The 27,535-nt window shown below is 36.7% G+C and overlaps 1 protein-coding gene across 2 annotated transcripts; it reads left to right on the forward strand.

The window, feature by feature from the left end:
• Positions 1-13,161: 13,161 nt before the first annotated feature.
• nup50 (nucleoporin 50) lies at positions 13,162-27,269 on the forward strand. Of its 2 annotated transcripts, XM_053241837.1 has the most exons (9): positions 13,162-13,328; positions 14,225-14,300; positions 14,416-14,451; positions 18,723-18,806; positions 19,658-19,856; positions 22,585-23,220; positions 24,816-24,903; positions 25,016-25,134; positions 26,345-27,269. In XM_053241837.1, the coding sequence occupies exons 2-9, from the start codon at positions 14,232-14,234 to the stop codon at positions 26,542-26,544; spliced, it is 1,431 nt and encodes a 476-aa protein (XP_053097812.1). In that variant the 5' UTR covers positions 13,162-13,328; positions 14,225-14,231; the 3' UTR covers positions 26,545-27,269. The 2 variants fall into 2 exon arrangements, with proteins under 2 accessions (XP_053097812.1, XP_034169153.2); XM_034313262.2 differs by lacking the exon at positions 14,416-14,451 and having other exon boundaries at positions 13,164-13,328.
• The last annotated feature ends 266 nt before the right edge of the window (positions 27,270-27,535 follow it).

The following is a 27,535-nucleotide window of genomic DNA, read 5'->3' on the forward strand; positions in this document are numbered from 1 at the left end:
TAATAATAATAATAATAATAATAATAATAATAATAATAATTCCCAAAACTGAGTAAAATGTGCCATGAGAAGTTACATATGATGCACTGAAGAAAGCATAGCTCCGTTAAAAAAAGCAGCATGGTCTGTATATGGGTCTATATTTTGCTTTCTAAGTTACAAGGTGTACTATTCTGGCACACTGCACACTCCTGTCTCACTCCTCCCACTTCCGCCTTCCGCCCGCCTCCAGTCGGCGTGGTCGAGTGCTCCAGCCAATCAGAATGTGCCGTAGGGACGTGACGTCAACAGACCGGCTCTGATGAGAACCAATCAGCTCCTCTGCACCGGGCTGGCCAAATAGGAACTTGATACGAAGCAGTGTTTTCTAACAAAAGCCTCCAGAGTTGAAGAGACACCTGCTGTAATTATGTACGTTTGACTGGACACAAATAAACACCGGAAGAGTTTATTCAGCACTGTATGTCCTCCTTCAACACTGCTTTCTCCAGAATAATTACACAAAACTTAGAATATAAATGCTATAACACACAGGAGTTTACTAGAACAGGGGTTTCTCAAACTTTTTAACAGTCTTTAACTGTGCAAAAAAATTACAGATTTATTTTATAAACCTATATATCAAATAAACTCATTCAAATCTAGGCTTATTATTTAAATGTGTATAATATTATGTTGGCTATTTCTTAGATCTCTTTACTCATAAATATAATAACTGGGGTTATGATGGTGTGTCACCCCCTGACTATACATATTGGACCTCTGGGAAGCACCACTTTGAGAACCATGGTACTAGAGCATTGTATGTTAGAGATTCAATAAATCAGGGATTCTCAAACCTTTTACAGTCAGGGACTCCTTTAGTCATCTCAGTACAGATATATCTCCCAAACAAGCTTAAAAAAAAAAGATAGGCATATTATTTAACTGTGAGCCAGGGTTTTTCCTTCTTCTTCTTTTCAATTTCTGAACTTTCCAGACATGGAACCCCATTTTTATTAATATTGTCATTAGATTCCAATTGACATTATTTATAGGCTTAATAACTTTAATAATGTGTGTACAACCCTTTGGCTGTGCTTCATGGACCCAACTTTGAGAACCATTGCAATACAGCAGAGAACAAGTTTCAGCACCATGGACAGCTCCTGAAAGCAGTTCCTGATGTTACTGATCTTACTGTAGTAATCTTTTGCAGGTAAAATAACACTGATTGATTTTATATATATACTGATACATATATATATATATATATATATATATATATATATATATATATATATATATATATATATATATATATATATATATATTGCAATCAACACAGAATCCAGGCAGGCAAAATATTGCAGAGGCTTTGGAAAGGAAGCCATGACTCGTCAGTGTCAGACAAACTTCCACCCCCAACCTGCACAGGGAGGCCTGCTTTTCTGTTGCTGCTTTGCTGCTACATCAGCTGCTACTTTCATTTCACGGCTCAGCAGCGAAACTCTCGAGCTCCTCTGAGCAGATGAGCAGCTTTTTTTTTTTTTTTTTTGCAACATGCCTACTATAAGGCCATTATCTCATGGGGGATCACAGAAAAAAAGTTGACTTCCTTCTGCTATATTATCTCACCATTTACAGTAAGGCCTTTATCTCATGGGGGATAATTTTATTTCTGGGTTGCAAAAGGGATAAAACTTGAATCAGGTGACCTATATCACTGTGGGTCATTCTTTAAACCCGGTATGATAAATTAAGCAGGAATTTAATCAGCCTTCCTGTGTGGGGTAAGTCCTGATATGGCAATAAATCAAATTAATTTGCTCCCTAGTTCAGTCAAAAATTATAACACTTTCTCTTTTTTTACATCAACCTTTATAATGATTTAATGTTGGTAAGCTGAACCTTTTGAGTTTTTTTCTTGAAACCAAAAATGTTGAAGGCATAAGGTTAAAAATCTACAAATTCAACCTGAAAGAAAGTGCTGTTTACATAAACCCACAAATGTATAGCCATATTATCTTGGATAACAAACCAACTGAGAAATATGTCTAAAATATCGAGCAATGCAACAAATGCTGTTTGGCTCAAGGCTTTTCTCTCAAATGCTTAACAAAATACACAGATCTATAGTATGTAAGGTCCAAGACTCCACTCTTTATTCATACAACTAATGTTCCCCATACTGGAGTAACAATATGTAGGTCTATTACCTCAGGGACACAGTGACCTTCGAAAAGCTTGGTCTTTGACTGGCCTTGTAAGTCAGGACATCTCTAAAAGATACCAATTACTTATGACATTTAAAAATTTAAATATATGAATGACAAATAAGTCTTTCTTACCATCCACTCTTAAACACAAATCCTTGGGATTACATCTTATTTCTACTCACTGTGTAGCAACAACACCAGACTTTAATACACTATTAATCAATAGCTCCTCTCAGTATCTTATTCAATCACAATATATTACAAAGTCAATAATCTCAACATTGTTAAAGTTATTGCTGCAGCCATTTCCATTCTACATAAGTATTAGTACATATATTTCTTTGTAGTAGACTTTGGTATAACATAAGTTTTGTAGGAAATTCTGCTGCTGAATCTTTTCAGATGCCTTTCCTCTGAGTCTAATGGCTGATTGAGCGAATAACACTGTTTCCTGGAATAGAGCAGTCTCTGTCACTTGTGCTCTGCTGTTACTGTACGCATCATCCATGGCGAGCGTGGCTAAGGCGCCCTGGGCTGTGCTTAGCGTACATTATAATCTGCCAAGCTTTCTGCTTCCTCCAGGCTGCTGGATGAGTAAGCATGTCAGCTAGCCAAGTGGAAAACAGCAGAGACAAAAAAAGAACAAGAGAGAGAGAGAGGAGGGGAGGTGTGAGGAAGAGAGGTATTGGGACCCACTATAAACCCCGCCATTCGTTAACTTCTCAAAATTTTGCAGTGAAACCTGCTTTTATAAATAGATAGACAAACTAGCGTGCTTTGGTGAGGTGTTAACAGCAGGCCTCCTTCTTACCAGACACCATTCGCGCCAGTCTTTTATATGTCCTGGACATGCTGGATCAACAAAAAGAGAGCACAGTAATTCTCAGACATACCAGTCCACAAGAGTTTGACCAAGCCAAGGATTGTGTAAGGACCATGTATAAAGATAGTCAGTGATTTTGGTGAAGGTTAGCTGGATGTAGCTATTTTGAAACTCAAAATCCAAATCAATACAGCTCTTCATTAAGTGTTAATTCCAAATCCACAACCCAGGACACATGCACACTGGGCCTCATTTGTCATGCTTGATACAAACAAATTGATTCGTAAATCATCTGCAGGAGCATTTACACAAGAAATTTAATGAAAACAGTCCAGTTCATTTGGGAAAATGTTGTATCCTATTTAGTCGGTGTAATCCATGATTAGATAGCAGAATTTTAAGAAAGTGGATACTAGTATCTTTTCTCCACTCAACTGACAAAAGAAAGTTAAATAAATTATTAACTTTCACAAAGCATTTTTTTTCTGAATATGAATGTTTATACGTAATACATTCAAGTTGGTGCCCCTCGATGGGTTGGTCCCCTGCCTTGTGCCCCAAGTCCCCTGGGAAAGGCTCCAGGTTCCCCGCAACCCTGTGTAGGATAAGCGGTACAGAGAATGGATGGATGGATGGATGGATGATTGGATGGACATTCAAGTTGGATCATGTTCCATGGAGGATTATACTATATACGGTTATATAGTTATACTAACATACACTACTACCACTACTACACTACACACATCAATTAAGGATGGATTCTGGACATTGGTAGAAGTTATTTTTCACTAGATAAAATCAGATTACAAACTTTTTTTTAAGAACCACCAACAAGAAGCTAATGGAATGCTGAACAACAATTAATAGAAGTACTACGCCTAGCCAGAATCATCCCCACCCCAGGAATCTGTCTCTTCACATAATCAGTATTAACAAATTTGAACAAATAAGTAGACCGTCATAATTGGAAGTTAGATTAGTTAAGTAGGCTTCTGGGCTAGCAAAACGTAAGACTTGGCAAGCTCACTGGGGTTTTGATTTACCCAGTGAGATAGCTAATAAATTTAGGATTTGTCCATCCCGACTTACTTTTTTTTTAATACTTGAGAAGAGGAAAATGTCACTAAATATAGTAAAATGTGTTCTGACTTCAGAGCTGCTGCCCCACCTTTTAAAGCACAGAAGGAAATGTTATGAAACACATACATTAAGGTTACACTCACCAAAGCCAAGTTTCATAATCATACTTATTTTGTTTCTCTGTCATTTCTCTTCAACTGTGATGGACATTTGGACACAGAATGAGGTGGTGTGATGTATTTTGTGGAGCTCCCTCTGTTGTATAGGTGGAAAAAAAGTGAAATACAACTTTTAGTCTGTTCCTAAGATTAATAAACATCAAACCCAGTTCATGTGACCTAGTGGGTTTAATTGTTACAGGTCCAAAATGCCTGGCTCAGATACCGAATCTAAAGTATCAGTTTTTCACTGTCTATAAAACCTAACCCAAGCTTCTGGCATGCTGTATGTCTACGAGCGTTTACAGTCATGCACTTACTGTAATAAATGGAGATAAGTGGAGTACTAAGCCTCAGAGCCAAATGATTATGAAACATAGCCTCAGTAGTAATCTCAACTCAAGCAAAAATATTGGCTTTAATTTGAAGAAGGACAGTGTTTCACTGGCCGAGTCGTTAAAAAAAAAAAGCCTCTTGTTATGTGGTCATTTTGTGCACAAGATGCAGTAAATACACGCTGTGGATTAACTCTGTGTGCAGCTCAAATATAAGATCACTTCAGATGGTAATACAGTGCCTTGAATCCTATAACTAGAGGTGCTCAATCACTAAAGTGGTGCTATGTCATTTTAGTTGCCTCAGTGAATAAAAGCATTGGCATGGAATATTGCACAAAGCCCGAGGTACATGAGCCAAGCAAGCCTCACTCTGCGTTAATGAAAATACATTACGCTGCTTTCAATATCAATAGGCACTCAGAACTGACTGTAAACATTACTCACATGAACATGTAAAGTCAGTATCACTGTGTGCCATAATGAAAGGTCATGTGCTGTATGAGCTTGAGCTTTCTTTACTTTTATTCAAGGCAATCAGAGCTTCTTAGTAGTCAGAAAGCTATTTCAGCTATTATATTCACTTCAGATTTCTATTACATTCCGCTCAGATTTTGTTTATTTAGTTTTTGAAGTAAGAATGCAACTTTTTATTTCGGCTCACCTTGGTACCCAGGCTGAGACGATTTTGAAAGGAGAAACAAAAAAAAAGTCAATAGTATGGCATTATAAATTATAAATTAGTTTTACCCCGTTTTCACCCAAATTGCTCATCTGCCAATTCCCACCCTCTAGTTTTCCCTCCTACACTGTCAGAAAGAAAGGTACCAAACAGTACTGTAACTGTAACTGGGGCGGTACCTTCACGGGTACATGCTTTGGACCTGTACTGTGTATCTATTACCTAAGAAGATGCATTCATTGTACCTTTAAGGTATAATATGCCCAATTAAGTACCTTAAATTATTTTTAAAGGTAGAAAAAAATGGTAAAAACCCAGTGAGAAGGAATGGTACAGTTTGGTACGTTTATTTCTGAGATCCAACCAGGGAGTGGCGAAACCTAACATGTGCTTCCTTGGAGACACATGAAGCCAGACAGGGAAGTGCAACACACTCTGATGAAAGCGATACCTGCCCTCTTCCGCCTACATGAGCTCACAGACACCTGTGATTGGCAAGTGTCACTATGACTGACAAGTGAGAGAGTAACACCATCCTTCCCACCCAGAGAGCACGAAAGCCAATTCTGCTCTCTTGGCTTCCTTGCCACGCTGGCTGTAGCACTGTCATTATTTAAACTTGCATAGTCCCTTAAGATAGAGTGAAAGCTTTTGCTGTTACACTATTCAGAAGCCCTGCATATTTATCTTCTTTCAGATCAATCAAATCATTAGAATAATTCAAAGACTATCTCCAAAAAAGTGAATTCGATTCTGAACGCTGATGCTGCTCACGCTTCTGTTCATTTCGGCTTTTACTTAGCTGGAAATGGTGCCACTGCTTTATCCCACACACACAAAGGAGTGAATTAATTCCTTATCATGAAGATGAACTCTCTGCTCGGCACAGTTGCATGATTACCATTTTGCCTACTCAAGTGGAAGAACAAACAAACACTCGTTTATAGGCCATCAGGCTCGTGAGGCATTAGTCATCAGTAGATGAGGAGGATGTTCAGGGAACAGGCAACACTCCAGGGACTGCTGTCAAGTCAGGATCTGAGATCAGGTTTAGTAGATTCCAGAGGATGAAATATTTATGGAATAAAAAAAAAAACCCTAGAACTGTAGATTGTGCAGAATAGCGCATTTATGTCTAATTATTGAAATATTAACCTTGGTCTAACTGCAGTGTCTACAGTCATAATAGTAAAAACAGGTCCAATAAGTGGGTCATGCATTTTGCTACAAGTATGAAAGCAATTTTAATTGCAGAAGCAGACATGTAACTAGTGAAAGTTAACACAGCAGAACCTTCATGCCATTTCATTTTAGAACACTTTATTATTACAAATACTCTGAACAAAAAATATAGATTTATATTGTCCAAAAAAACTACTACAGTGCACTAGAAACCTCTCTAACCCTTTATCCACATTCGTAATGCCAGGATATACACGAATACACACAAATATACATGAATATATAATTCTGAAACACACCATGCCTTCCTGCTATCCCCAATAGCCTAATATCACTAGCTAAGATTAGCTAATTGCTATTTCACCACGGCGCTGTTGAATGAGTGTTGATTAATTCTCTATAACAGCAGCTCTGACAGTAGTTCCTACTGCAAGGTTTATATTAATGCACTTGTTCTAATACATTATTGTTTCTATAGTAACAGCTTATACAGGGACTTGTATGGTGGACGCTTCACATAAACAGATTGCAAAAATGTAAGTAATCATTGATTTGGTGAAGTTTTCTCTGGGAATATGTTTATTTGGAAGGAGTCTCAGGTGTGTCAGGACTTCAGAGGACAGTCAGAGGTAAAGCTATAACTTTCCAAAATAGGAAACTTGGACTTTGCGGTTTCTCAGTAACAAGATAAGTGTTTTTTTCTGTCTTATTAGCTTCAAGAGGGAGAAAAATGAGAATCTGTTGAAGGAATTACTGTTCATAGGTGTTATAATGTAAGTGACAAACTACTTTCTTTCACAGATGTTTCACAACATTATATGTTACTGTAAACAGATAAAAAGTATGACATGATGTTCTTTAATACATAAAAATTGTAACCTTTGCTGTGGTATAAGAGGAATAAAACATTTCAGGAACTGAAATCACACGCATATTAAGATATTAAGAGCAATTGAATTCATAGTGACTCAAAACATTGTGGAGACATTTTGTTCATGCTCTGCAGATGTTGGCTGCTATCTCGCTTGCATAGAAATGGATTTCAATACTGGAATCTAGATTTGCATTGTCCTATTTACTTCATCACTAACATCAGCTATGTTAGCTAGCTAGCCAGCTGGCTTAGCAAACATGTTAGATTGCTAAATGTTGGCATTCTCTAATCTCGAACCATTCAAAGCTTACTTAGTGACATCACTCACTGACTCATACATAACACGCCCCAAATCAGTTTTCCTGTATTATGAAAAATGTTTCTTTTTTAAAGGGGGAGAAAAAAAAACACCTTTTTGAGTCAGGCATGCTTTGAATGTGCACTTTGTTTCTAGACCTAAAATAATACTATAATTTAAAAGAAAACAATATTTGTAATATTTCCAAGCAGCAGATCTTGCTAGTTTCGTCATTTCAGCTACTTTTTACTTTTTTTAAACTCGTAAATTTTTTTCCTCCTCAGTCAGAACACAGTTGCCCAGAATTTTCCTCAAAATGAGCAGATGTGATGGGGTTGTTTGGGAAAGGTTGAAATCTTGTCATTATGTTAATTGCAATTGCAGACAGTAGAGGGCTCTAGAAATGACAAATAGTTCCTTTAAGACTTAAAAGCACCACTTGTTATACCAAAGATGTCAACATCCTGCTTGTAAAGGTAACATTAGGTGTGAGATTTTAGTCAATATTCAATATATATCAATATCAATATCAACCATATCAATATTAACATTGCTGAATAAAATCTTTAATCTGTTTTAGAGACAGAAAAAGTCTTTAATTCATTTAATGCATTAAACTCAAACACTTGTACCAGCCTGTGTAATAGCTTTAATGCAATGCTTTGCCACCAGGACTTGGGGGATTTTAATATATATGGATTATTAATTGACATAATTAAATGATTTAATTAAAATAATTTCAGACTGAAACCTGTGGACTCAAACTGCATTTGATCTAAACACGGTTTTTAATAAGTTGTTATCAAAAAACTTTTTGAGATATTTCAGATCAGTGCACTGACTGCGCATGATTATCTGTTACTTTGTGTGTTAGAGGAAATTCAGATGAATAGGCTGATCCATTTTAGCCTTTTTAGTACCAAAAGCAGCCACTAGAAGGCATTTGACTGATTTTTGACTGACTGCATTTGTGCATTTATGAGAACAACCTGTTTCCAGATTCATCCCAGTCTTGACTGATTAGAGTAGTATCTCCATAAGCACACTCATGGATAGGGGATATTAGCCCATGAAACAAAAATTAGCACAAAATCAATCAGAGCTCCTGATTTATCTTCAATAAACAGAGATAACCTTGAAAGCAGAAGAAAATTTAGACAAGTAAATTAGTTGATTGGAAATGTTTCCCTCCACCTATGGAAAAACTTTAAACTCTATTTTAGAATAGAATTCAAATCTACTAATAATGAAATGTGTGTGAATAACCTGCAACAAGCTATCAAACCAAGATAAAAGGCAAAATGAATAAAAATATGAAAAAAGTAGCCCTTCCTGTCTCACACAAGATTGGAACAAGGCAGAGTTTGAATATTTGGCACGGTTATAACAGTTACATCAAAAAGCACTGGGAAATAAAATATTACAGATGAAAAGATTCAGAAGTACAGAATACTGCAGAAGGCAGTATTGCTTCTAAAGGCAGGTGAAAATTAATATCATTTCAATGTTTTTACTCTTAATATCTTGATATCGAATATTTGGCCATTTATTTTGTGAAACCTAACACATTATATGTTTTATTGCTATAAATAAAACTTTTTTTGGCATTTTCAATTTGTGTGTGTAAACTTTTGCACTGTTATGGCACTATTAAGCTCAGAGATATTTTTATTTTTCTGTGTGGAGTGTATAGATTTACATACTGTATATCTGATTAGCATACAGACCCTAGCCTAAATTACTACACAAACTTCTGGCTCCCATTCTGCATCCTATACAATACATTATAATAGATTTTCATTTTCACTGAAATTATTGTACTTCTCATTAGTCACCTTATGAAAAAGTTTCAAGGAGTATGAAAATGGTCATACAGGCTGATCTACACATTTTCCTCCTTTGAATATGAATAGAAAGGAATAACCATATTTATAGAACGTTTTTAATATTGATACTTAATATGACGAACAAACTGAAACATTTCCAGTGCCGTGCCAAAGTGCCTGCAGACAGATAACATACATTTTGCTCCATTAAGAGCGGCCAATTAAATTTCCTCTTAATTTGTCCATTCACTCCTGTAATTACTCCAAATGACAGTTAACTAATTGTGCCTAATTAGGGTTTCACTTATCTGTGGTGCCTGATTGACATTTAAGCATGTCTTGTGAGCAGATCCGCAATTAGAAATACAGGCAGAAAAATTATAATCATGGCTCCATGATTTAATTAAAGAAAAAAAAAACTAACAAGGATGAAGACGTTGCTCCAATTTCAAGTGAAGGCGAAGGATGCTGAAAAGGGCTGTGGTGCAGCCATGGGTACAGAGGAGTTCAAAATGATTTCATTTTCAGTCATAAGAGGAGCTGACATAGTTGACTGATTTGAACTATAAGAAAAGTGAGCCTGTTCAAATAATCACTCATGTAAAAATAGTGATCAATAGCACCAGTGAGACAGGATGAGTCTGTAGACGACATCTATAGTGGAGTTTTGGGCAAAATATCTGAAATCAATCTCCTTACATGTAAAGAACATTACGGCTCTGGCTCATGTGTAATTGTGTGTAAGCTGAAAGAGAGCCTCCATTAGAACCTGCTCAAAGCCCATGTTTTTTTTTAATCATCCTCCTATTCTTAATAATTATTCAGGAGTCCAGCTGTGTTGTCCTCTGTGTGAATGGAGTGAGGCCTCCATTTTACCACTTTGTTGAAATAGTCTCCATTTTGCTCGTCTGCTCTCTTTTATACACCTCAGCGTCCGTTGCTGCAATTGAGTGCAGTATACACAATGGGAAAAATCACTAGGGCGAATATCACCTACATCAGCAAAAAGCGACATTTATAACTGATAGTAGTGTTTTTAAAATATGAGATACAGATACATTTTGCTAAAAAGTGTTAATTTGTTTTATATATACATATATATATATATATATATATATATATATATATATATATATATATATATATATATATATATATACAGTCAGGTCCATGAGTATTTGGACAATTTTTTGTAATTTTACTCTGTACTCCACCACAATGGATTTGAAATGAAGCAATCAAGATGTGATTCAAGTGTAGACTTTCATCTTTAATTCAAGAGGTTTAACAAAAATATTACATTAACCTTTTAGAAATTACAGCCATTTTTCACATACTCCCTCCAGGCTCAAAGGCTCACAGGCTCAAAAGTAATAAAAAAAAAAACCCTTATGGAAATACCCTTACATTTCACACATGATCATGTCTTTCACATGTGATTATATGAGTAATATGTGATCATGTTATCATGTCATGCCCTGAAATTATCAAATGAACAATAATGATAACACCACATGCCCTACAAGTGAAGAATTTGCATGTGAATCATGTGAGAAAATCACATGTGGAAAAAATAAAACCATATTCTTTGAATGTGGAAAATATGTGAACCAAGTGTGAATGTGACATGTCTAAAAACATGTGATTATTCACATGTGAAGGTCCTGTGACTTTTCAGAATGGGAACTAAGTAATAATGTCATTACAAGAACCAAATAGCAACCTAATATATAATTCATATATATATATATATATATAATATATAATTCATATATATATATATATTTTATATACTAGGTTATAAATTAGGTTGTTATGTAATACACTAAAGTGAATAAAAACCACTAGCTAACATAGACAAGAAGCTAGTCTTGTCTATTATTATTATTATTATTATTATACTATTATTGTACTTGATTAGGTTTAATTAATGGAGGAAACTAAAACATTGAGATTACGATTACAATACATGCAGTGTGCACCAGTATATTCCATCTCTTCTGAGGAAACAAGAAAAAAAAAACTTTATGTACACATATGCATGGTTTCATGGTGCTATTAATCACTATTTATACTGTGATTTGTACATCAGTGTTCATTTTAAATGCTAACATCCTTACTTCAGTCTTAATATGTGACAGAAAATAAAATACTCCTACTCCTGTGTGTCCATGTTGACTTTTCATTACTTTCTCTTTCTTTTGTACCTAATGGAAGACTTGATCCTCCTCTCGCTGTCCTCCGTGCACATTCCTAGCCAGCTGGTCAGACCTCTCCTGTGGTCGTCCACGGCCCGGAGCTCACTTCCTACTTTCTACAGCACCTGTTCCTGAGTTGGCACAGCAATGAGGGATCCTGAACGTTTGGAACACAGCCATCTGTTCTTCAACACTGTGGCCTTTTCCATGAGATCCCCAAAAGTGCTTCTGAATCAGTGCAGCCCAGAGATGAAGTGAAGCCCCACAAACAGGCTGGAAAAAAAATGAGTCTATATCTGCTGCCTATGTCCAGATTGCTCAGTCCTCCAGCGTGGGTTTGCCACTGAATATGTTTGATTCTGTACATGCTGTGTGTTTTAAACGGATGTGCAGTGGGCTGGAGTGTTTTTAGACTGGCTCTGCTTGTAAAATGATAAATTTTTGATGAGTTTTTTTTTAAAGGACTGTACAGTAAAGTCATCTCAAAGAGACACTACAAGTGTTCTTACTTAGGTATTTTTGTATTTAAAACTTTTTAAAAATTACATTTATTTAAGGTTACAAAATTGGACCTTGAGAACCACTAGTGTAGAAGCTAAGTAAAAGTACACCACATGCACATTCCCAGGTAAAATATATATATACTAAGTACATACATACTAAAAGTATCATGCATCCTTGGTGGTAGCACTCCAGTGAAGGAAAAGTTCAGTATGGTACTTTAATTCTGAGTGGAAAATAAATCCAACAATGATCAGTACTTTCAGAAATTCATCTGTAGTATCGTCCTAAATAGGAATAAGAACAGACATGTAAAATTTCCTGAATACAAATAATTCTTGGTTTTAAAAATGAAAAATAAATAAATAAATAAACAAATAAAATACAATGTGATTTTATGTGTTTCAACACTGGCAGTTATGGTTTGCAGTTCGATGCGAGCAGTCACAATTGGACAATAATGCTTATATAAACATTTCTGTTGAGCCTTGACATCTTTTATTAGTGTAAGATTTATTGAAGTACCTGTAGTCTCTCTCCCTAACTTTTTAAATTGTTATTTATTTTATCCTGTTATTTGGAAGACATTTTGTCAAATTTGTGTGATCAAAACAAAAACAGAGTACAAGTATCACATTAAGTCATGTTAGAAATATTTCCCAATAGCTGATCTACAGCACATGCATTTTAACCAGGCATGATATGAAATGGTTGATGTATCCTGTGAAGATGAAAATGTATCCCAAAAACATTTTTACAGATATTTTTAAAAACAAACTTATTAATTATGATGTGGATAAACATAAATGGAAACTAAAGTCGATTTTTTTGAGTGCGAAGTTAAATTATTTAATATTTCTAGTGACAGTTGCTTGAAATCAGTTTCATTTGTTAAAAAAAAAAAACAGAAAAAAAAATCTGCCGCCATATTGAATGTAGGCCGCCAGCCGCCTGATTAGTGTCTGGAACTACATTTCCCAGCGTCAGTGCGTCTTCTTTGCGCATGCGTACTTTTCCTCCACGACGCGCGAATATCCCGTTTTTCTAAAATGGTGGCGTGTGGTCGTGGAAACTGCCGGTTGTTTTAAGAGCTGTAATACCACAACTTAGTCGCCCGGTTATAAACTACAGGACTATTTGTTAACATTCTCGTGGCTTGTCAAAAACAAGGTGTGTATTTGACTATATGTTTCGTGTTTACAGATAAAATATTTTGACTTGTTACTAAGGCTACTGTTGTTGTAGTATTTCGCAGGCTAACAGCTAACATGCTAATATGCTAACATGCTAGTCAGAGAGCTGGACCGGTGGCATTTAATTTTATATTTTCTCCTAAATTAAAACACACAGTCGGTCCAGACGTCCCACGCAGCACGAAACTAGACATTTTATTTCCGGCATAAATACAGAATAAGCCTCACAGATTACCAGGTTTGTAAGATTAGCTTAGTTAGCTAGCATGCTAAAGTGTCGGTGAGATAGCGGTAAAGTCTGCTCGCGGAAGTAAATGACGTCACACTCCAGAGGCGGTGTGCTGTAGGTAACAACACAACTAACTAATCAGGAATTAACACATGTGTGTGATTATAGAGTAGTCTTTAATGCACAAACTGAGGATTATTTTGCCCAGCCTGAGGCTTGGAGTGCAGAAACCAATTCATCCAGTTGTTAAAAACAATCAAACAAACCAAAAAAACCCCAAAACTTTTTAATAAATTGCATTTACTGCTTTTAGTCCTGAGTTTAGTTTCACATTATCTCTGTGCAGACTAACAATTTAAGGCGTCGTTTTATTTTATTTCGTTCCTGAAGCCGCAGGAGTTGATATTTTCTGAATTACAGTCATTTCTCCTCAGATTGATCTCAGTGTCAGCACCATTTCCTTTACCCTGAAGTCACGTGACAAACTTACAAGCACCATAAAGTCATCATCATCTATCAGTGCAGTTTCTGAGATTGCTTGAACACAGTGTTTTGTTTTTAAGTGTTGGTTAAATCTAACCCGGTATTGCTTTCTTTCTTTCTTTCTTTCTGTTTTTTTTTTTTTTTAATTCATCTCTGAGAAGATCTGTGATGGCAAAGCGGATTGCTGAGAAAGAGCTCACAGACAGGAACTGGGATCAGGAAGATGAAGGAGAAGAGGTAAGACGACTTAAAACATGAGCCGTGTGTAGGAGTTTTAGTGCTCCAGTGAATTTCATGAAAAATGAAGGAAAAAAAAAAAACATGATCTCTTGTTTTTGATCATTTCTGACAGCACGAGTTCTATGAACGTCGGTCGTTGACCTTCGATGTGAGTGACGCACTGTGACGGGGGGCGGAGCTTATTTCATTCCCATGCTGTCAGAACGTCTTTGTGTTGGTCTGCGTGACACAAACGCACTTAAATAAAGCCTTAAAGTAAATCCCACAGTGGCTACGTTTACATCCATCTCGCATATAAATATCACTCTTATAATTAGTAGTAGTCAATATTACTAAATATGATCTAATATTACGATATTAATCAGAATTTGGCGATTTTCTAGTTAGTATTCAGTCATGCATGTAAACGCCGCAATCCGACTGCCTGATTCGGATTAAGACAATATTCAGATTCTACAAATTCCGATTCCCATCCCTGGATTATACCTGTTTTAATCGGAAATTTGTCGCATGTAAACACCTTATTCAGAAAATCCACTGAAAGGAGATACATGTGCTTGCTCAGTCTGCAAGGAATTGTGAGTGCTAACAGATGTTTAGCTGTAGGCTAGGTGTTTAGGAACGGCGACTCAGGCTTACTTACAATATCCGTGTATACGGGAATATTCCGATGCCTGTACACATATAAACATCGTATTCGGAATATGGCTGTAACCCGAGGATAGAGCTTAAACGGAGTTTGTAAACGTAGCCGCTGTGAGAGATGAGTGAAAATCAGACCCTCATAAATGTACAGTTTTAGAGATCAGGTAGAGGCAGGAGGACGGCTTTAAATTTTATTTAATTTATTTATTTTAATATAAAACTTTTTGTGAAGCTGCTGCACATGCAGAACGCCTTAAAACTATTTGTTTGTTTGTTTGTTTGTTTGTTAAATTTATTTTGCTAATAGTTTTCCGTAAGTTTACTCTGAATCCTTCCAGAATTGGAGCTGTAATCTTTTTGTGCAGTAAAAGTGCACTTAGTTACAATTAAAACAAAATCAACTAGGTTGCGTCAATTATGGAAATTCCTCAACGTGGATTTTCATACAGTCCCGGGCCAAATATGAAGCTTTTAATGGTCTTAACTACAAATCATTGGTCAGAAAATGAGCACGAATGAAACAGATGCACTCCTGAGAGCTCCTGTGCCTCCATTTGCTCGTTTCCTTTTGCTGCAGTGAACCGTTTGTTTGGGGGAAAAGCTAGAAACAGGGAAATTCACTTCTATAGTCTTCTTGTATGCAAAGTTAAAATCATAGAGGTGTTACGATTCATTTGTTCTCTCGATGCATCGATTACTAATCCTGCCGATCCATATGCATCGATCCTGAGGTATGATTTTTGATTCAATAATCGTTAGTGTCGGTCGATTATCGATTTAAAATGCTAAAAATCGAATGCACAGCCATTATTTTATGTAGTTTACAATATTTCACGTAAGGTTATCTTAGTGAACCGGTGCGAATGGCAGGCGCAGTTTATTACATCATTGCTCTCAGACTCGAACCAGTTTATTAGCTAAAGCGGCGCGTGAGAGAGTTGCGCAGGTGACGTGCTGCCACGGAGGCTAACGGAGAGCCGGAAATCTGCAAGACGCCAGCTAACATGAAATCAAAAGTTTGGGAACGCTTTGGTTTTCAAGCCCATAAATGGAACCAGGATTGATAGAGCTGGGAAAGATCTACAGTATTTGTTTAATTCTTGCTAATTTCACGACCAGTGGTTTGTTGTTAAGACCATTAAAAGCTTAATATTTGGCCGTTTTGGGCTTGGACCTTTTATTTTGCCCAGAAATGTACATGATGCATCATCTACTTAACTAACAACAAAAGCACCTTATAATATAAAACCACACAGCTCTTTATTTTTGTGTAGACAGTCCTACACGACGGAAACCTTTGGGCAGAGCTGCTTGTTTTTGCTTTTGTACCTTACGGTGCTGCACGCAAGACTAATATAAAGAAATACATTAATAAATAATGTAAAAATACATTTCTCCCTTTTAAAAGTCTCAAGAAACAGACTGATTTAACTTCCAACACACAGGCTGCGTGCTCACATTATCAGAATCAGAATCAAAATGAGCTTTATTGCCAGGTATGTTTACACATACGAGGAATTTGTTTTAGTGACAGAAGCTCCACAGTGCAACAGAATGACAGTGACAAGACACAGACAATAAAAAGAATAATATACAAATATAGACAATTTTGTATGTACAGGTATGTTATGTGCAAATTTGAAAAGTATAACAAGCCAGAAGCATTAGAGCCGAATACGGAAAAAGGAAAATTGAGGTGAACTTTAACTCGACGCATGAAAGTGAGACCCATTTTTAATTTTAAATAAATAAATAAATATTGAGCTCTCTTCTGGAAAATAAATGAAGGATTGTTATTGTTAAATAGCAGTCATGTCAACCGTGTACTTTTTCTCTTTACTCTACAATCTTGAACTATTTAAAATGAAACACTTGCGTAGAGCCTTTATGGTTTAATGGGATTGTTTGGTTAGTCTAGATTAGTAATGAATTAACATGTCTAGGCTACTGATCTAGTGCAGTTTAGATAAAGAAACAGAAAAACAAGATCGTATTGAATCTTAAATGTTCTTATGTCCTTCATTTTTAAATTGTCTAATTCCTTGCTTGCAGTAATAGTTGTTTTTTTTTTTTTTTTTTGTTATGGAAGCAGGAAATAATCTCTAGATTAGCTTTGTATTAAAAAAATAAAGTCAGCAGATTATTTGATTCTGAAAAGAATCGTTTGTTGCAGATCAGACTTTACATTCAGCTCACAGCAGTCATTCGTTCATTTATTTATTGGAGTCTGGAGCTTCATTTAGGTGCTTTCTTACTATAAGTGAGTAAATATATTGTGCAAATTGTTAGTATTGGACCTTCAGATGGTTATAAACATGCATTACCACTGTATACATTCAAATAAAGTTTATCAGCCTGATGAAATAAGCTTACACACGCAGAGCAACAACAAAGAGCAGAGAAGAGAGACAGCACATGTGGCGTTACGGAACAATCGAGTACATTCTGACGTTAATTTTCATCGAGTTCAGCACAACTTGCTCATTTTCTCTGTTGAGTATTTATGCTGTGAAAATAACCAAAAAATATTTCTCTCTATTTGCTTCTGTAAGGTTGCTTGTGGATAATTATTTGTATAATAACATTCTGAGTGAGAAACACACGCTTCCTGAGCTAGTTTCTCTTTTGAATTTCCACTGCACTACAGAGACCATGATCATTATGTAAATACCAGAAGTTATGCAAATTTTGTGACCATTATGATTTCAGCATGCAGCGAAATTACAGCAACAGAGCAAAAATAAGACGTAGGAGAGGAGACTGAGGTTGTGTTGTTTATCCTCATGCTTTTCTACGTGAATGTGATGTTTCTGTAGTTTTTAAACATCACATTACTGTATTTTTTAAACACAAAGCACAAAGCACTGTTTTATGTTTACAGACTTTCATGCCATTGCCATGTGCCAGTCCAAGCATTTACAGAAGACCTTTTTATCATTTTCGTACTCGATTAATCATCATCATCATCATGCTTCCCACAAACCTTTACAATCACTTGTTAGAAAAATACAGGAAATCCTTGTTTAGAGGGTTGGTCATGCTTTAAAGCTTTGACCGATCGCCAGCATGCACAACTGCAAGCTCCACACCTACGATTTTATGGATTGTGCTTTTACCACTAGTCTGGATTATTTTAGTCACATGTTCACCTGTAGCTGTGTCACAAGTGCTCGGTGTCACATTACTGTCGTAATAAACATCTGCAACTGCAATGTCTGACTTTGATAATCAAAAATGTTAGCGCTGGCAGATAAACAAACTGACAGTTATGGAAATGAATTTCTGAAATTTCTACATTTTCACTGGTTTCATTGCAGCTGCACTGCAGTGTGTCCCTCGTTTTCACACTTGCCCAGTGCCAATCAGAGCAAAGCTTTGGGGTAGAAACAATCATGGTTGCTTTAAAGCAGCCGTCAGTGAAAACGGGGATTAGGTGGAGCTTACTGCACCTTCAGGAGGTTTAACTAGAGCTATGTACAGAACAGAAGTGAAGCCAGACAGATTCACTGCTAACTGAACAGGCTGCTGCTGTTTAATCCCTCTGCGTGTTTTTATGTAATATGTTTAACGTGTCAGCACCGACCACGACAAATTCCTCTTCTATAAAAGCAGTTTTGAGTATTACAGCAAGTTTATAAACATTTTTTTCTCTAATTATCATCATATTATTTTTTTCCCCCCCATATTACCCAGCTCTATGAGATGATAACTATTTTGTTGTGTAACAAAAACATTTGCAGTGTCCACATTTAACTCTGTAATTCTCTCCATTAGGCAGGAATGTTTTCAGTTGCGAGTGAGGAAGTGATGAAAAACCGGGCCATTAAGAAAGCCAAACGTCGAAATCTTGGCACGGAGGTAATCAAGCTGCTGTGTTTCTGAGACTGTCTCAGAATCTGTGCCGCTGTCGTATATCTTTATTTCCTGGTTTATTATTCAACTATTATCTAAAGATAACGTGCAGCAGTGATTTTGTACACTAAGGGCGGGTCAAGCACAAACCTCAAGCTCTCTTCTTCCAGAATACTGGAGGCACTGATTTTTTTTTCTTATGTGCATTCAGTAATGTTTAGTTAATTTCAGTAATGAATAATGTTTTTTATTTAAACAGGTAAAGAATATTGTATCAGCGTTCTGAAGGCCGTGTTAGTGTACAGTGCTGTGCAAAAGTCTTAGGCACATGCAAAGAATTGCTGTAGAGCAAAGATGCCTTCAAAATTAATGAAATTAAATGTTTCTACATTTTAAAAAAAATACTATAAAGAGCAGTAAACAGTAATAAATGAAACAAAGTCAATATTTGGTGTGACGATCCTTCGCTTTAAAAAAAAAAAAAAAAAAGTCTCAGGTGCAGTGTGTGCAGCTTTATAAGGAAATGAGCTGGAAGTGTTACTGAGCATCTTGCAGAAGCAGCCACAGTTCTTCTGGAGACTTTGACTGTCGACTCGCTTCTTATTTTTTCTGTAACATTTAATTTTGTGCTGGAAAACTAACGTTTGGAATCTAAAATGTTTTTGTACTGAATCAATAATGTAGAAGTCATAAAATAAAAATCTATAACGAAGTTTGTACTAAAAATAAAAAAGGGTGCCTAAGACTTTCACACAGTATTGTATGTGATAAGTTTAGAGCTGAAGTATGGGATTAGTTCATTCAGGGCATGGGGCTGGAATATTAATTATGAATGATTTTTTGTGCTTTTGCCTCAGGGAGAGACTGGAGGAGCTTTTAAAAGCTTTAAGGGTTTCTCTCTGACCCCATCGGCTCCGGCGGCTGGAGGAACGTTCTCCGCATTTGGGAACGGAGCTGGATTTAAACCCCTCTCTTCTTTGACCAATGGCAGTGCTGCATCTGTCACCCCAACCTTTGGGAGTTTCACCTCCCCTGCCACGGCCAAGGCGAACACCGGTGAGGCATGTGGGGTGTGTTTTGTTTGAATGGTGGAAAAACTTGCACCTTTGTTAAGAAAGAGATGATGAGAGTTTAATTAGAGAAAACTCAGTATTAATTTGAGTTGTATAATATGAGGATATGATATCATTTACACCGTAACTAATCACAGGAATCCCAAACCACTTCCTGTTCATTACATGTGCTTTCTACAGTGCCTTGTATTTCCATTAGAATAACATTTGTGATTTGGCAGCAGAAAGGTCGTAGCACCTTCGGGAGCAAATCTGTTTAACTACATTTCTTCCTAGCGAGGCACAGAGTTAAAGAGCAAATCTGGTGAATTTCATTAATTACATGAATAATATGACCACATCTGGGATTAAACAGAAGGAATGTTCTGTTACCAGCAGGTTTTTCCCAAAAGAGTTGTGGGTCGGGGAAAAAACCTGAATAAATGAGAACACGAAAGAAACCTGTGGAGATTTTTAAATTTCCTTTTTTTTTTTCGGAGGTAGCAAAATATTACAAAGACGAATAACACTTTTGTTCTAATGCATAACATCTGACCAGGAGCTTTGATGACATTTAAGGCAGCGTATGTGTATATATATATGTGTGTATATATATATATATATATATATATATATATATATATATATATATATATATATATATATATATATATATATATATAATTTTTTTTCCCAGTCACTTAACTACTTAATTTCTTAACTACTAAAATATGACTGTGATCAAGTCTGTGTGAATCTAAACACAGACTGACCAGAAAAATGAAGATTTAAATGAATTAAAACTGTAGAGAAACAAGTAGTTAACTGACTGTTAGTTGATTATGCAGTTATGATGGAAAGTGGTGAATTAGCAATGTTCATTGGTGTTGTAATCATAGAATTAGTATAAATAATTATTTAATTATTAAGTATAATTAATTATTAATTTTTTAACCCTTGTTGTGTATAACCATTTTGGAACTTCCTCAACAAAACTAAATATTGTGACACATTGTTAGTTGTGTCACGATAGCTACTTTTTTTGGACGATATATCGTCTCAGAAATAACTGCGATAAACGATATTATTGTCATTTTAAAACCATTTTATGCCACTTATATAGTGATATTATAATAGCATAATAATGCAGGTACACTCGTTCAAAGAGCAGTGAACTGTCCACAAGAGGGCGCAACGAATAAATACAACCCGAACAGCGCTGTGTTATATTGTTTATTTGCATTTATTTTTAAACTAAAGTACATAAAATTGTAAAATTATAAAATCAAAAGATTTAACTTAGGCTCTCAGACCAGTTCCAGTGTTAATTTTCACACTGTTTTTAGTCATAGTTTTGTCTTCTAACGAAAATATTATTTAAATTTAATCAATATTTCATCATATTTATTAATTTTAGTCAATTTTACATTGAATATTAATCAACGGCATTTTAGTTGCAAAAATTAAACCAAATATTCACACATTTTATATATTAAACATATATCAAAAAACATGTAAAAACTGCCCTTGTTGTGGAAACCTGACCTCCTGAAATAACACGACAATGAGTACACTGTTGTAATACGCTTTAGTTCTTCACTGTGCATGTTGTAGTGCGTTGTTACGGAAAAAGCGTATTCACAATGTGGCTTACCATTCTACCTAGCGCGTTACTTACGTTCAAGTTCACTTGTGCATTTGCGTTATTTTGTGCAGAAGTAAGCTGTAATATTACATTTATGCGTTATATTATAGGATGCTTTTGGTGAGTTAATTAAGCCGCTAGTAAAGTGCTTCAGTTTACTGATGTTCATTCACTGTTCAGCTTCAGCTCACGCAGCTTAAGCAGCTCAATCCCTGACATTACTGACTATGACTGGATTATTTGAAACACTAGAACTATTCTTTCTAGATTTTTCTTCTTCTTCGTTAGCGCATTGTTAATATCTTGCATGTCATTTTTTTCAACAGTATGTTTTAATTAAAATCGGTGCTAGTGATTGCCACACATCTTAAATTCGAATGCACACAGTCTTTGCATTCGAATGTGCATTTTTATCTTAAATTTGTTGAATATCCAAAGTTCGATACATTTTAAATTGACAGCCCTAGAGCACGTGAGAGGACAGAAGCAGCGCAAATGGCTAAAATGTTGGAGACATTCATTCTTATGTAAATCCAATAGGCAATATTGAGGTCAGCAAAAATGATCGAGGTCATGTCTATATATCGTACAATAAGTCGATAACGTAATTATCGTGACAGACCTACACATTGTGAGAATGTCTTCAAATATCATTGAATCATATGGCAAAAAAAAAAAAAAAAAAATCACTCCTTGTATTGTTTGTTATTTAACAAACCACTTTTTGTCTGAATTATTCCGAAAGTGTTGCTGAGAAAGTTGTTTAGAGAAGTGAATATCTCTGTCCTAATCTGGAAATCTGTCCTAATTAAGGGAAGAGCATTTAAGGCTAATGGAGCTGAAGGAGCAGTTGGAATGTGCGCACAGGCTGCTGTTACGCTGAGCTGAGTGGCGCACTGTGGGCTGATTTTCATAAAAAGCCTTTTTCTTGCTGGGGCAGTAGCTTAACATGTCCAGAGAGAGACAAGATAGGACCAGCATTTACTCCTACGCCCTCCTTCTGCCCCCCTCCTCGTTCTCCAGCCGGCTGTAAATGCATCACCACTACTGAGTGCACTCACACTGACTGTCCCTCCTCTTCCCTCAGGCTCCTCATCATCCAATGGCCCAACCTCCTCCTCCTCCTTAGACAGTGGTGACATCATGGCCAACGGCTCCGCCCCCAGCCTGCCCGCGATCTCTGGAGGAGGCAGCAGCAGTAAGGAGTACAACCGGCAGCTCACAGCTCTCAACTGCTCCGTGCGTGACTGGATCACCAAGCATGTGAACGACAACCCGCTGTGCGACCTCAACCCCATCTTCCGCGACTACGAGCGGCACCTGGCCACCATCGAGAGCAAGTACGGCAGCGGCGCAGCAGCAGGGGAGGAGCAGCAGCCGGGGAAACAGGCAAACACCACCACAAACACACCATCGTCCTCCTCCAGCAGTAACGTTACACCGGCTGCTCCTGCTTTGTTCTCCTTCACCAAGAACAAGGACAGTGCCGCTCCTGAGAAAAGCTCCATTCCTGCAGGCGTTACTTTCAATTTTGGCCAGAAGGTGGACAGCTCCGTGCTGAGCTCTCTCAAGTCCGCAGGGGCTTCTGGGTTTTCGTTTTCTTCCACCTCCACCTCCACGTCCACCACGTCTCTGTTCGGTGCGGCGAGCACCGGCACTTCTCCAGGCACCTTCTCTTTCACTGCAGCCAAGACTGAGGCAGCCAGCAACAGCCAGGCAGCAGGTACACACTTTGACAAATGGGGTCCTTCAGGTGCTGGGCAAAACTGTACAATGCCAGCTGGCAGTGAAATGAAATATATTGTGCTTGTTGGACAAAGCCCTGACACATTCTTGATTTTATAGTAAAGATTTATATTGAAGCTGTGTGAAGATGTTCAGGAAAACACATCCGTTTTGCAACAGATTTGTAAATTTATTTATTTGCATTATCACATGGCGTGGAGTAAATCGGCACATGCTGTTCTGTTTTTCGTTAGGCAACATTAAGAACGATTGCTTTTAATTTTATTTAACCAGAAATCCTATGAATACAGTTGACCTTTTAAATTCTTCTCAAACTTAGATTATTTAAATATTTCTATGTACATCTTTGCTACTTCTCTCTCAGTATTTTAGATTATCGTGATAACTTTAAAACCAGACCAACTTAAAACTGCTGATAAAACATGTTCTAATTTCAGGGAACAAAATGTTTATAAAGTGTCAGATTTATATATCAGTGGCACAGCGGAAGGAGATCCGATACTGAGTTTTGGTAGTGATATCGGGACGATATTTGCCTGAAATCCTGGATTGGTTTTGGATCAGATTTGCTGTATATTTATATCTGATATACTGTTTGTGCCATGAACATGTGTGAAATTGACGACGTAAAGGATCTTGCACATGAACGAGTGGGGAACGAGTGGTATAGTTGCTTCCCCTTAGAGGGAAGAGTGACTACAAATCAGTACAAAGTTATCCTGATAGATCGTCTTTATCCTGTGATGAAACATTTTTGTCCTGATGGGAGTGGTCTCGTCCAGGGTGACCCCACCTCCATCCACAAGGCACAAGGGCTCACTGAATGGTTTGATGAGAGTTAAAATGATGTAGATCATATCCTATAGCCTTCACGGTCACCAGATCTCAACCTAATTGAACACTTATGCGAGATCTTGGGCTGATGTATTAGACCTCGGTACACTAACTGAGGGAATATCTTTTGGAAGAATGGTGTTTATCCCGCCAGTGCAGCACCAGAGGCTGGTGGAGTCAGTGCCAAGGCTTATTGAAGCTATTGTGGTGGTCCAACAACTTACTAAGACAGTAACTGCTGGTTTCTTCCTTTAATTTGTCACTGATCACTAATCTGTAGATGATGAATAATCTTGCAGTCAGTATGTGAACAATACCAAGCTGAGAACTCAGAACCAGAGCTGTGATGCAAAAAAGGGACTGGTGCATCCCTAACAGCGGATCACTTTACGTATGTTTCACTGATTATTTTCAGCTATTTTATTCCATTAATAATATGAAAATATTGCCGACATGGAAATATTAACCAACAATGAAGTAAATCGTTAAGGGTTAAATTGAACGGGGTTTCTTATTAATCATTAATTCTGTTTTTGCTGAGATGGCTGTCAGTGCCCCTATGGCAGAGAATTAAGCTTTAATAATAATAGGCACTTCATCAAAGGCAAATTATATCTCCTAGGACAATATTAGGTTTTGCTAAATTAATGCAGGCATACCAAGAAAAATCCAGTAGAATGAATACTCTGCTCTTCATTGTGTAGTGTTTTATATTTTTCTTGTCCTTCTCCCTGGCAGATGAGAATGGAGCAGATGAAGAATCAGACGAGCCACCAGTACCTGTAGTCAGAGAAATCAAGGAGAAAGATGCCTTCTACTCTAAAAAGTAGCCTAAAATTCACTTCCCTCTCTTTTTAATGCATCATTCAGAATGAATTTTGTTTGTTTTTTTACACGTTATATTGCTATAATATTTACTCTTTGTCTACATGTCACAGGTGCAAATTGTTCTATAAAAAGGAAAACGAGTTCAAGGAGAAAGGGGTCGGTACGCTGCATTTGAAACTGGTTTCCGAGGGCAAGCTGCAGCTCCTGATCCGCGCGGACACAAACCTGGGTAAAGCACACTACTGGTCAAAGAAACATGAAATCCTCTTCTTTATTTTAAGCACTAGAATAATGGTGTTGAAACAGTTTCCTCACATCCAAGATAAAAATAGTCCCAGTACTTTTTTTCTCCATGAAGCTAAAGTTAATAGATAATGGCTGTATTTTCTGTAGCAGTTTCTCTCATGTCTTTGGAGTAGGTCAGACTGAGAGTTACAGATTAAGTGATGTGAGACATGAGACATGAGACCGCTCTTAAAAAGGAAGTGACGCAGTAAGAAGGCTAAACATTATTTATATTATATTATAGTATTTGCCTAGTATTCAGGGACAGTAAGAGAAAATCATTCCCCCCTGGTGGACATTAAAAGAAATACAGTCATTTTTGGATTTCATGTCTCCCTTTTCTCTTCTAGCAGACAACTTCAGAGATTCTTATTACCCAAATATTTCTTTCTTATTAAGAAATTCTGGCCAACTATTAACCAAAGATTTTAACCAATAAAATGCACAGCTTGCTAGGGATGTTAGAAACTGCCAGAACATGAGTCTCATCGTACAGCATAGCCTAGCCTTCATTAAAAACTAATTATTCCCAGATATATGACCTTTCCTACCAATTTCCTACCAATTTAATGACTAAGTGGAATATTCAGTACAAAATGACAGGCATTAAGGCTGGCAGAATTTCACAGTATGAGTATTACTTCAATGTATTCATTTATTAAGGGGCAAAAAAATTAATGTTTCCCCCTCAGGTGCCTTTGGATTTAAAACGAGTGTTTAAGAGTTTAGTTATCCAGCTTTAGTCTACTGAAACACATTCATTGGCCAAATTATACTTGTTTAATGTGATGTAGGAAAAGGGCTCTCCCTGTGTGTAGCTTAAAAAAAAAAAGATTTTTGTATGAAGACAAGTTGGTGGAATTTTATTTAGATCCCATAGGTGAAGAAAATATCAAAAACAAAACATTGTTTCAGATTTGTTTTTGATTGTTTTAATTAACAAGACAGTTACTAAAAATAGATTGCAAAAATAAGCCTTGCACATACTGTATGCCTGTTGCACTGAGAATAAATAAAAATAATAATAAAAAAAAACAAAAAAAAAAAAAACAGTCAATGATTATGTAAAACTAGCAGTGATTATCTAAAACTGGGATGCTTTAACGAACGTCATCTTTCTCATGTTTAACTGACCAAAATATATTTCTCTCTAGGTAACATCCTGCTGAATATCATGGTTCACTCCTCCATGCCGTGCTCACGGACAGGGAAAAACAACGTCATGGTGGTGTGTGTGCCAAATCCCCCAGTGGACGACAAGAACCCCAGCACTCCTGTACCGATGCTGATCCGTGTTAAAACGGCAGAGGATGCTGATGAACTGCACAAACTTCTGCAGGAGAAGAAAGCGTGAGCTCCCTCCTCCCTGTAACAGAATTCCCCCCACACACACACACACACCCACTCCCGATAACGTACATGTCCTGTTTTGCCTGAATGTGGTTTGCACGGCTGTATGACATCACACACACCTGACTCATGCTTATTCTTGTCCATTTGAGCAGTCTTGACCTGCATGCCAGCACACACCCTTTGTGAGCATTGGCAACAAATCGGTTCAGATACTGTGAAATCCTTTGTATAAATGCTGGTTGAATTTGATGGTTGTTTTTGAATTTAAACAGTTCATACTGGTTACACCCTAAAGTAAAGTGAAGATACGGGCTGTCGAAAGCCTGCATTCTCAACATTCCGTCAGGTTTTCATTTTGCTGCTATTATTAAACAGATAAGGGTGAAGCTGAGGAACTCTTTTTACTCATCTATGAATGTGTGCAGATTAAATTAATTAGATTTAAAATATGAATTCGAGTTCAGCTTTGTACTTGGACCTTCCTGATAAAAAAGGAAGTTAATTTAGGGAGGAATTAAAAAGTATTTGACTGGCTTCATGCCTCTTCTTCCCAGAAAGAGAATAAACGTGTATGGGAAATTTATAAACTACAAAGAAACCTTTATTTTCTTAAAATTTTAAGTATTTTTTGCCAATTATTTGATCGGAGGCATGCAGGCAACTAGATGTTAATGTTTTAGCTTGTTTGAGGCCTGAATAAAGTATTTGTTTTTATGTTTTGCTCAAGGTGTTTGCTGTAATTGATATTTATTCTGAACGAGTTCTCTGCTCCTGTAGAGTGCTTTGTGTAAATGAGTCCTGTAAACTTCCCTCCATAAACAGCAAAACAACATCTACAGCATTATTAAGACTGCAAGTAAATGATCTTCCTAGTGCATCTGTCTTAAGTGGATCTTGGTTAAAGTTGTTTTTATGGTTTTAATTGGTTGTTTTTTTTTTTAATTTTTCTAAGTGACCTTTGTAACGCCTTAGAACACAAGGCATGCATTTAA

Source organism: Pangasianodon hypophthalmus, chromosome 18, assembly GCF_027358585.1.
Source record: "Pangasianodon hypophthalmus isolate fPanHyp1 chromosome 18, fPanHyp1.pri, whole genome shotgun sequence".
NCBI lineage: Eukaryota > Metazoa > Chordata > Actinopteri > Siluriformes > Pangasiidae > Pangasianodon > Pangasianodon hypophthalmus.

Bases quoted from the DNA above. Each gene is read 5' to 3' on its own strand.
- nup50 (XM_053241837.1), top strand. From the start codon at position 14,232: ATGGCAAAGCGGATTGCTGAGAAAGAGCTCACAGACAGGAACTGGGAT. The intron at 14,301-14,415 runs GTAAGACGACTT...CATTTCTGACAG, and splicing joins AGGAAGATGAAGGAGAAGAG to CACGAGTTCTATGAACGTCG. The intron at 14,452-18,722 runs GTGAGTGACGCA...TCTCTCCATTAG, and splicing joins GTCGGTCGTTGACCTTCGAT to GCAGGAATGTTTTCAGTTGC.